Source organism: Nothobranchius furzeri, chromosome 1 (assembly GCF_043380555.1).
Source record: "Nothobranchius furzeri strain GRZ-AD chromosome 1, NfurGRZ-RIMD1, whole genome shotgun sequence".
Taxonomy (NCBI): Eukaryota; Metazoa; Chordata; class Actinopteri; order Cyprinodontiformes; family Nothobranchiidae; genus Nothobranchius; species Nothobranchius furzeri.
Window position 1 is genome coordinate 39,363,870 of NC_091741.1, and position 12,103 is coordinate 39,375,972.

Here is a 12,103-nt window from a genome sequence, read left to right on the forward strand (position 1 = left end):
TAACGATGTGACGCTTTGAGCTGAATCCGCTCCAGCTGTTTGTGTACTCACCGACTCCCAGAGACTTCAGGTGGTTTTTAAACTCCGGCTTCTCCTCCAGCACTCGCAACAGGTTGGTGGACTCCATCTGCTGCAGCTCCAGCTTCCAGTAGATGTAGATCTTCTGATTGAAACTGACGTACACTAAGCAGGGGCTGTTTTTACCCTCCTTGCACGTGTATTGGCCTGAAAACACAGTTTTTAATCAGCATGAAGCAGGCGCAGCTGCTAAGTGGATCTAAACAAACGGAGTGATGAAAATAACCTCAACACAAGCAGAAAGAAAACATTTCAGTGTGTATCAATGAACCCATGAAACAGGCAGTAGGTGAAATGTGATTTCTTAGAGGGAAACAAACCCTGAGTCTCTTTCTCTAATCTGTTTACTAAACGTCACATTAGTTCAGATGAATCAGACTTGTTCAAACCAACTTGGGGCAGAGTCAAGCTCAACACTGCCATCTGGTGGTGGAGGAGGTCTGATTTACCAACAGAGGCTCACACCTGGATGAAATTTGGTTCACAACATCAGAACAACCACATCCAAGCCATAGCTATGTCTAAAAATAACCCTGATACTACATAATTCTTTAGTTTTTACTTTAATGAAAGGAAGCTCAAATTAAAACTCACTAAACTGGTCTTCTAAGAGACAAAAATATTATAAATTAGGGCTGGGACTTGATTAAAAATTTTAATCTAATTAATTAGAGGCTTTGTAATTAATTAATCTAAATTAATCGCATTTTAATCGTTCAGGAAAATGTGCTCTCAAAGTAAAACTTTTAATTAAAATTATGAGACAGAGAATCAAACATTAGACATGGTCATTACTGTAAACTAAAGCTTTTAATAAAAAATGTATTTTAATTATTCAAATGTCACTGTGTGATATGAAACAAGACCCAAATCAACTAAAATTCATAATTACAAATAGAAAACACCTGCAAAGGGTTCCTGAGCCTTTAAATAGTCTCTCTGTCTAGTTGAATGACTGAAATAAATTTGACTTTGCACTAGATTCTAATTTTTCCAGTTTCACTTGTTTGTATAATTGGGAGTTTTATTAGCATTTCTACTCATAATGTAGTAAAAACACACATATAAATAATAATCCTTCAAGATGACAGTAGAACAGGCACACATATGATCTAGGACTTAAATGTACTAACTTTTAACACCAGAGCAGGCGTGGCATATTCTGAGAATGATCAGGAACACTAACTGGTTCCAGTTGGATGACTGGAGGATGATGGGAAGTAAAATATCATGGCGAGGAAATAATGATCTGACGAACAGGTGAGCGGACCTTCCTTACATGGGAAGTCCTGATGTCACGTTAAGAAGGGGGTGCTGCAGACCCGCAGATTCACGCCTGCTGCAGCGAATCTGGTGTGATCTCCAGCCTGATCACAACTTCCTCGTTCCTCGCTGCCCCTGATGCACTTAAGCATCCGCCCGTAAGCTGATAGCTTCAACACACCTGCTGCTTAACGATAGTAATGCATGTGATGTTTAGACAGAGACTCGTCTCAGAAACGTATAACTCCCCGACAGAATTGTTTAGAAAATCATCAGAAAGGTTTCAGAGTGTTTCTGTTTTAACTTAAACTTCTGTTTTCAACTTTAAGACATGTTTGTGATTGTTTAGAGTAGTGAGAACACGGAGCGTTCTCCCAGCGGCAGCCAGGTGCCTCTCGTTTGTCTGACTACTTTCATAAACTACTGTTAGGACACAGAATTATTCTGCCTGGTGCTTTCAGCGCTGCACAGATGTTACATAAATGTTAAAAATATAGCTTACCACAACTTTTGTAAAGTTTCTGGTGCCACCGGGCAGCCGCAGCAGAGACGATCTCTGAAAAATGTCCACGACACGAGCTCCATTGTTGTCTGGAAGTTTTTTTTTTTCCAAGTTAAGAAAAGAGGCGGACCGGTTTCCTAAATCCTGCATCAGTCCAAGCAAGGCAACTTCTTTCTGTTTTTATTCCGTTTTAGTAGCCATTAGCACTGTGCATTGTTGTGTGCGTCAGTGATATTCGGTCTACGAGGAAATCATGCAATGACAAAGGTTCTGTCATGCTTGAAATGCAAGCTGCGATTAAATGCGTAAATTTTTTTATGCGCCATTTTTTTCTAATTAATTAATTAATTAATCAAGATTAACGCGTTAAAGTCCTGGCCCTATTATAAATGTATTTACAAGTAGTTGCTTATTACCATCCTGAAGCTCCACAACAAACAGCTAGGATCGTCTCGTCTCTTGTCTTCCTCCGCTTATCCGGGTCCGGGTCGCGGGGGCAGCATCCCAACTAGGGAGCTCCAGGCCATCCTCTCCTCGGCCTTGTCCACCAGCTCCTCCGGCAGGACCCCAAGGCGTTCCCGGACCAGATTGGAGATGTAACCTCTCCAACGTGTCCTGGGTCGACCCGGGGGCCTTCTGCCGGCAGGACATGCCCGAAACACCTCCCCGGGGAGGCGTCCAGGAGGCATCCTGACCAGATGCCCAAACCACCTCAACTGGCTCCTTTCGATCCGGAGGAGCAGCGGTTCTACTCCGAGTCCCTCCCGAATGTCCGAGCTCCTCACCCTATCTCTAAGGCTGAGCCCGGCCACCCTACGGAGGAAACTCATTTCGGCCGCTTGTATCCGCGATCTCGTTCTTTCGGTCATTACCCAAAGCTCATGACCATAGGTGAGGATTGGGACGTAGATCGACCGGTAAATCGAGAGCCTGGCTTTCTGGCTCAGCTCCCTCTTCCCCACGACAGATCGGCTCAGCGTCCGCATCACTGCAGACGCCGAACCAATCCGCCTGTCGATCTCCCGATCCCTCCTACCCTCACTCGTGAACAAGACCCCGAGATACTTAAACTCCTCCACTTGAGGTAGGACCTCTCCCCCGACCCGGAGGTGGCAAGCCACCCTTTTCCGGTCGAGAACCATGGTCTCAGATTTGGAGGTGCTGATCCTCATCCCAGCCGCTTCACATTCGGCCGCGAACCTACCCAGCATGAGCTGAAGGTCAGAGCTGGAATAAGCTAGGAGGACCACATCATCCGCAAAAAGCAGAGACGAGATTCTCCTGCCACCAAACTCGACACACTCCACACCACGGCTGCGTCTAGAAATTCTGTCCATGAAAGTGATGAACAGAACCGGTGACAAAGGGCAGCCCTGGCGGAGTCCAACCCTCACTGGGAACAGGTCCGACTTACTACCGGCTATGCGGACCAAACTCACGCTCCTCTGGTAAAGGGACTGAATGGCCCTTAACAGAAAGCCACCCACCCCATACTCCTGGAGCGTCCCCCACAGGGTGCCCCTGGGGACACGGTCATAAGCCTTCTCCAAATCCACAAAGCACATGTGGATTGGTTGGGCAAACTCCCATGCCCCCTCCATCACCCTTGCAAGGGTATAGAGCTGGTCCACAGTTCCACGGCCAGGACGAAAACCACATTGCTCCTCCTCTATCTGAGATTCAACTATCGATCGGACCCTCCTCTCCAGTACCCTGGAGTAGACCTTTCCAGGGAGGCTGAGGAGTGTGATCCCCCTATAGTTGGAACACACCCTCAGGTCACCCTTCTTAAAGATGGGGACCACCACCCCGGTCTGCCACTCCTTAGGAACTGCCCCCGATGACCACGCAATGTTGTAGAGACGTGTCAACCATGACAGCCCTACAACATCCATAGCCTTAAGATACCCAGGACGAACCTCATCCGCCCCCGGGGCTCCGCCGCTGTGTAGTTGTTTGACTACCTCAGCAACTTCTGCCCCCGAGATCGGACAGTCCATCCCCAGGCCTCCCAGCTCTGGTTCCTCCTCGGAATGCGCATTGGTGGGATTGAGGAGCTCCTCAAAGTATTCCTTCCACCGTCCGACTATAGCCTCAGTTGACGTCAGCAGCTCCCCATCCCCACTGTAAACAGTGTGAGCGAGTTGCTGCCTTCCTCTCCTGAGGCGCCGGACAGTTTGCCAGAACCTCTTTGGAGCCGATCGATAGTCTTTCTCCATGGCCTCACCAAACTCCTCCCACGCCCGAGATTTTGCCTCGGCAACTGCCACTGCTGCACCCCGCTTGGCTATCCGGTACCTGTCTGCTGCCTCCGGAGACCCACAGACCAGCCACGCCCTGTAGGCCTCCTTCTTCAGCCTGACGGCTCCCCGAACCTCTGGTGTCCACCAGCGGGTACGGGGGTTGCCACCACGACTGGCACCGGCCACCTTACGACCACAGCTAGCAACAGCCGCCTCGACAGTCGCAGAGTGGAACAAGGCCCACTCGGACTCAATGTCCCCCACTGCTCTCGGGACGTGGTCAAAGCTCTGCCGGAGGTGGGAGTTGAAGACCGTCTTGACAGGTTCTTCTGCCAGGCGTTCCCAGCAGACCCTCACTATGCGTTTGGGTCTGCCAGGTCTACGCGGCATGTTCCCTTGCCATCTGATCCAACTCACCACCAGGTGGTGATCAGTTGACAGCTCCGCCCCTCTCTTCACTCGGGTGTCCAAAACATACGGCCGCAGGTCAGATGATACGACTACAAAATCTATCATCGACCTGTGACCTAGGCTGCCCTGGTACCAAGTGTACGGTGGGCATCCTTATGTTCGAACATGGTGTTCGTTATGGCCAAACTGCGGCTTGCACAGAAGTCCAATAACAAAACACCGCTCGAGTTCAGATTAGGTGGGCCGTTCCTCCCAATCACACCCCTCCACGTCAAGCTGTCATTGCCCACGTGAGCATTGAAGTCCCCCAGCAGGACAATGGAGTCCCCTGATGGAGCACTATCTAGCACTCGTCCCAGGGACTCCAAAAAGGGTGGGTACTCTGAACTGATATTTGGCCCATAAGCACAAACAACAGTCAGGACCCGTTCCCCGACCCGAAGGCGCAAGGAAGCTACCCTCTTGTCCCCCGGGGTAAACCCCAACACACAGGCAGAGAGTCTCGGGGCTAACAAAAAGCCAACCCCAGCCCTCCGCCTCTCACCCGGAGCAACTCCAGCAAAGTAGAGTGTCCAACCCCTCTCCAGGTCTCGGGTTCCAGAGCCAATGCAATGTGTCGAGGTGAGTCCGACTATATCTAGCCGGTACCGCTCAACCTCTGCCACAAGCTCCGGCTCCTTCCCCGCCAGCGAGGTGACGTTCCATGTCCCAAAAACTAGTTTTCTTGTCCGGGGATTGGACCGCCAAGGCTCCCGCCTTGGTCTGCCACCCGATTCGCATTGCACCGGACCCTTCATGTTCCTCCTGTGGGTGGTGGGTCCACAGTTGGACGAGCCCATGTATCCGGTTCGGGCTGGGCCCGGCCGGGCCCCATGGGCGAAAGCCCGGCCACCAGGCGCTCGCTCACGGGCCCCAACCCCAGGCCTGGCTCCAGGGTGGGACCCCGGTAACCCTCCGGGCCGGGTACTCTGACTCTTCGTTTTAACCGCCATGAAAGATCCTTCGAACCGTTCTTTGTCTCACCCTTCACCTAAGACCAATTTGTCATGGGAGACCCTACCAGGGGCACTAAGTGCCCCAGACAACATAGCTCCTAGGATCATTAGGGCACTCAAACTCCTCCACCACGATAAGGTGACGGTTCAAGGAGGAGCTAGGATGATTATTATTATTATTGTTATTGGGAAGATTCATCACGGCTCCCAATACCTGAAACACCTGCAGCTCCTGAAACGGACTCACAGTTACACAGGTGTGATGGAGGATCCGACTGGAAGGCACCCAGAGTACAGACTGTTTCACTGTTGTGTAAAGGCTGTGAAATATTGTTTAAAAGTCTTGATTCATGCCTTATTTTTGTTTTGTGGATGCACGTTTTCATTACCCACACTCTTATGTGCTAATCCAAACAGATGATAAGCCGAGGAACAATTATGCCCATTTGGAAACGGGACAGAGATCTCTCACCAGCACAGAAAGCATTGACGTTCTCATCAAACTGGAACCGAACCACGGTCCGATTGTGGTCGATGATGTAGGTTTGGCCGTCCCAGGCGCACGCTACCACCTCCTCTCTGCCATCTCCCTGGAAATAAATGTTAACCCACACAGAGTTTCACTAATATATGTAATATGAATTTCCTAAGCTGTATTAAGTATTAGGTTATTATTAAACTATTAGTTCAAACTAATTTAGGGGCAAAAACTCCAGATATGAACAGTCACAAGCTTCTAACCTTTTTTTATTTGTGCTTTTTTGACGGAGCTAAAACAGACTTACAGTGACATCGAGCTTCTGCAGAGCAAACAGCTGATGATCCACCTGCACGGACCACAACAGCTGCTCCGAGCTGTCCATCAACTTCAGGGTTCCTTAAACACAAAAAAAAAAACAGAAAAAGACCCCAACACTGAGCTCAACTCCATGGCATTCTCCTTCACTTAGCTTTAGAATCAGAATTCTAAAATAAAATAGTCTTCATTAGGTTTTTATGTCTGAATTAGGTTTATTGTTAATTCAAATGATAAATGATAAATGACCCGCACTTGTATAGCGCCTCTCAGAGTAAGGACTCCAAAGCGCTTTACACTACAGTGTATCATTCACCCATTCACACACACATTCACACACTGATGGTGATGAGCTACAATGTAGCCACAGCTGCCCTGGGGTGCACTGACAGAGGCGAGGCTGCCGAGCACAGGCGCCACCGGTCCCTCCGACCACCACCAGCAGGCAACGTGGGTTAAGTGTCTTGCCCAAGGACACAACAGCAGAATTCTCTGTCCGGAGCCAGGATCGAACCTGCAACCTTCCGATTACTGGACAACCCGCTCAACCTGTTGAGCTACTGCTGCCCCAAACTCAAAAGATAATTATTAGATTAGTTTTTAATGTTGTATTAGTGCTAATTTATACTAAAATATTAAATGTATTCCAGTTAAACAGGACGGGAGCGCTGAGTTTGAACTTACCATCTAAGGTGCAAAGTGCAAACAGTCCACATGTAGATGATTCCTCTTTTGAACCTGATGAAAAACAGAAATAATCCACTAAATTATTTTAACACATATTTGAATGATTCCTGTTTGGTTTTTGGTCTGAATGATTTTTTTTTTTTACACAAAATAATTTTAATTTCATTTAACTGTTACACTGATAAAATAACAAAAATACCCATAATTATTAAAGTTGCTGTGTGTAGTTTGCAGCTACTTGAGGGCAGTACATACATACATTTTAGGGTAGTTTTACCCCGGCTTTCCACCGGAGCCGTCAGCAGCACGTTACTGCAGCAGCACGTCATAGCTGCTGATAGGAACCGCTGTGATCAACAGAACCTTTTCCACTGGAGCCGTCAGCAGCGCGAGCCGGCCGCGTCTCAGGAGCAGCATGTCGCGGCCTTTACGCGCCGGTTCTATTTTCTACGTGCGACGCCTCTGAAACGGGTCAAGTTCGACATTTTTGGGGAAGGAAAGACAGGAAATCGGACGCGGAAATGGAGAGAAGCTACAGAGATTTTCAGAATAAAGAACGTGCTGCCTTCCGGTTGCTTTACTTTGAAAAAGGGTACTAAATGTGCGTCCCCGTGAGAAGTTATCACATAGCTCAAGAGTCAAGAGTCAAGAGTCATTTATTGTCATATTCTCCACATGTGCAGGACATACAGAGAAATGAAATTCAGTTTCAGCACACACAATTCAAAGATCAGACATACGTGGGTAGGACACATAACAAGAATTGGTGACTGCGGTCATTCGCAACATGAGTCGCGCTACCTTAATAGTTAGATGAAAAGGGTGTTACATGAGGAAAGTTCAGGGAGGGGAAAAAAAGGCATTAACAGGGTTACACCAGCAGGGTGTAGCACTCCAATGCAAAAAAAACACCCGACATGGAAGCACAGACAGCACGTGTACAACATCAGAGTCCAATGGGGAGGTGGGGGTGGGCGGGATCCTGAAGCCTCCAATGGGAGCTGCCACTGCGGCGCATCGACCAGCTGCAGAACAACAGGTGGGAGGGAGAGATAAGGAACAGAGAGCACATTGAGGTCCCTGCAGATATAGCCTGAAGGGAGAGGGTGAAGGTCGGGACACAGCATCTGTCGGCATTCCTCCTTTTGTGGGGGTGTGTTGAGGCAGCCTTGAGAGGCTTCTATGGCGTCAGATAAGGATAAACATAACTTTGTTTAGGGTAGACAGAGATAATCTTCCCCTCCGTCTTGTAGTCTCTAAGTGGTCATTCATGTCCACCAGTGAAGCCAATTTTACATTCCACATCCCCGCATCGTCCGGCGACCCTCTCCGAGATCAAATCCATCTTGCGCACTAACACAGGCAACGCCGCAAGGACATTGTCCAGCTTACGGTTCACCTCGAGTAACGTCCCAGTCTGTGAGGTCACCGCACGAGCGGCACATTCCGTGGGTACGGGTCGCACTCCAATCGCTCCCGTCTTCCCAATTTTCCAGAAAACCAGATATCCTCCCACTCCAATCAGAAGAAATCCAGTGATCATCAGGCCGAATATCCACAAATCTTCCACGTCCTCGATGGACAGCTGAGAGAGGCACACGATTCGCCAGACCTCCCAAGAATCGAGTGCACATCCCGATGCGTATGTCCCCTCGGGACAGGTGGGAGCCCCCTTCTCCGTTCTCATCGTAGAGAAAATTTTGTCAATCACGTTGAATGACCAATTAATTAAGTCCATATTTCCAAAAAGAGAGTAGTGGTTTCAGGAGAAATGCTCTGTAGGCAGACAGGACAAGAGCCTTGGGGAAGCCGATAAGGGAGCTGAGAAAAAAGCGTCTGTACTCTCTGAAGGCTGAGGAAGAGCTAGCGGTCTCCTTTGTTTTTCAGGTCCGTATTGGCGATTATAAAACGGACAGAACATAAAACACAAACCATGTTGTAGTTTTCTCCTGCTTGTTGTTGTGTTTTGCTGACGAAGTCACTCGTGTGACTTCGTGCTCGGTCGGTGACAGCTGCTCCCCTGCTGCTTCGCGTCTCGTGGGAAGGGCCAAGCAGCAGCTTACGCGAGCAAGACGTGCTGCTGCAGTAACGTGCTGCTGACGGCTCCCGTGGAAACCCGGGGTTACACCACATCTTCCTGACTGTTGCTAGTTAACCCTCAGAGGTGCCTCGTGCATTTTTTAGCGCAGGCAGTCATGTTTTTTTTTTTAATAACTTTGGATGTGTTGATGCAATTCTTTGTATTTTTTGTTCCAGTGTGTGTTTTTGGGTAAGTTTACTAAAAGTAAAATGTCCCCTCCCTATTCTATTTAAAACATTGTATAGACAAAAAAGGAACATTGAGGTCCTTGGACATTTTTTGGTGCCATAGACTCCCATTGAAACAACATTTTTCTAACAAAGCTAAATATCACTTCAAATATTTTTTTTATTTCACTCCACCTGTGTTTCTGCAGCCACTGGGGACTAAAATTGTTGTTTTTACTTTTTTCCACCAAATGGCATGACATCTCTATAAATGGCAGGGGATTGATTTATAATACACTTTAGTAATTTATGTTTTGAAGATTGTGTGGCCCCTGGATTCACAATGCAATGATTTTTTTGAACAATTTTTGAGTGTTTTTTTAAAGAGGTCATAAACTAGTGTGCATGTGTGTTTTGATAATTTATGCAATTGTGATTTTTCAGTTTTCATTAGAAAAATCAGTTCTCATCCAAAGTCTAAAATCACTGCAAAATCCTAAACAACAGATTTATACGTGCTTTTTGTGTGTGTGATTCTGCACACATGCATGCACTTATGACTCAGTGCAATCGACAAATTACCAGAGGACAGATTTTTTCATGCTTTGGTGGGTGGCTTTATATGTCACTGTAAGACTCTTTGATCTACACCAAAACTTTGTGGTAGCTGGATATAAACCGAATGTGCTGCAAATTTTCAAACAATTTTCAGCTCAGTGGCCTAGTGGTAGAGTGTCCGCCTTGAGACTGGGAGATCAGGGATTCGATTCCCGGTCAGGTCATACCAAAGACTTAGAAAAAAATGGGACCTAATGCCTCCCTGCTTGACACTCAGCATTAAGGGGTTGGATTGGGGGGTTAAACCACCAAATGGTTCCCGAGCGCGGCTGTGTCTGCAGCTCACCGCTCCCCCAGGGGACGGGTCAAATGCGGAGAACAAATTTCGCACACACACCTGTGTGTGTGACAACTAATGGGACTTTAACTTTAACTTATTTACTGTTGCAAGTTGTAATGCCAACAAGAATACGACGTTTTGAACAGATCACAGCTCATGAACACGCAAGTATCAACAGCTATAACTTCAAAGATGCAGCCTGTAAAATCAAACGCCTGCATCAATCAATGTTGAGGTCACACAGTGGACAGTGTGTTTTTGTTGCTTTAAATTCTTTTAATAATTGTTGGAATTTCTTAACAGTTTTGTGTTATTGTAAGATTTTGTCGTGTGTTGTTGGTTTTATGTGCATGTTTAGTTTAGATTGTTTTGCCACTGTTGACATGACAGTCACCTGAAGAGGTGGGCGTGACTGAGAGCGCACCAGGTGTGCATAGCTAGCAGGCTGATAAAGGGAGGAAGCTGCAGAACTGCAGGAAGGAAAAAGAGACCAAAGAAAGAAGAAGGCAGAGGGACTGGACTAATATAAGAGGACGTAGCACAGAACGGGTTGGATCGCGGGAGGAGCAGTTCATGCCTGGCGTGCAGCGACAACGAGTGGGAGCGACGCCTTTGAATGACAGCAGGGCAGAGGTTGGACCTCTGCCTGCATCCGTGAGTAGACGGCTTCCACTGTTGTATGCTGAGTGACGCTCCGTGTGGGCCGATCCTACGAGAAAGAGATTACACTGCTTCACAGACAACGGTTCTGCCCCAGTGTTCTGTCCTTGTCAGGGAGGAGCGGCGAGAGCCCCCGGGAGGTCACGCCTGAGACGAGTGCCTGATGAGATCGAGACCAGGGACTGCTGGAGTCGGACGCTGAAGCCGGGACGTCGCCTTTCCCATGCTGGAAATTCCCTCCGCTTGACTTTGTGGATCTGGGAGGAGCCCAAGTTTCTTTGGGGGTCTTCTTGAAGAATATGTTTTAAAATACTTTTATGGACTCAAACTTTTTTTAGGTTATATACTTTTAGACGGGGGGCTTTATTTAGTTAATAAAAGAGGTCGCAGACCAACTTGTGCTCTCTGGTGTCTCTGTCCCTCTGGTTTTGCACCCTCGCTCTCCACCTGTGCCGTCGTGAACCCCTGGTGTGGCGCCTGAGCTCTGCAGCTCCAGTGTTGCCTAGGTTACATTTACACTTGTGTCCTTGCTGAAAATGCTTATATAGACGGCTCGGATTGGGATTCGTTTTTATCCACTGCAAAAATGGCACGACGTCTCAATGTATCACAAGCATGTGAACTTTCTTTATGAGCTAGAAGCCCGGCAGGAACCAACAGTCTCCAGCGGGGAAAGCTCGTCTTCTGAAGATGACTCTGTGGACTCGGAGGATGACAGTTTTGTCCCAGCAGGCCCAGAGTCTGACCCTGATGAGGATGGTGAAGAGGGAGAAGAATCTGATGAAGAGATGGAGGAGGGAGGGGCAGATAATTCTCCGCGGAGTTCAAAGAGCGGCATATCGCAGGAGGGCCAACATTTTCGGCGAGAAAAAATCCTGCGTCCCGGTATCACTCGGTACGCCGTGAGCCAGACAGAAAGCATTGAATATTGTTTTAATCTTTTTTTTTACTACGGATGAAATCCTCAACCTGACCGTTTGCCACACGAACACGGAGGGGATCCGGAGAAATGACGAGTGGACGTTGACTGGCGTGACGGAGCTGCGGACATATTTTGGGCTGCTGATCCTGGCTGGAGTGTACCGCTCCCGGAGCGGAGACGGGTCGACCAGCAGCAGAGCAGCCCTCCGGAGGAAGAGAGGAGGATGAAAGAAAGGTGCCATCTCTGCCAAGGCAAGCGAAGCATGTTTGCCCGCTTCTGCTCCAAATGTCACATGGCTGTCTGCAATCAGCACTCCACTGATGTGTGCACCGTTTGCAACACACACACACACACACACACACACACACACACACACACACCTATCATTGAGCATTTTTCTG

The 12,103-nt window shown here is 48.1% G+C and overlaps 1 protein-coding gene across 1 annotated transcript in view; it reads right to left on the reverse strand.

Annotated features, from left to right (window-relative positions):
• The window catches only part of itfg2 (integrin alpha FG-GAP repeat containing 2), a 30,179-nt gene that overhangs the window by 8,069 nt on the left and 10,007 nt on the right, over positions 1–12,103 (reverse strand). Inside the window, exons 8-11 of the mRNA XM_070547027.1 lie at positions 6,973–7,026; positions 6,278–6,369; positions 5,965–6,082; positions 52–225 (exon numbers count right to left, since the gene is read on the reverse strand). Of these exons, the coding sequence (XP_070403128.1) occupies positions 52–225; positions 5,965–6,082; positions 6,278–6,369; positions 6,973–7,026 (438 nt within the window). The remainder of the gene's footprint in view (positions 1–51; positions 226–5,964; positions 6,083–6,277; positions 6,370–6,972; positions 7,027–12,103) is intronic.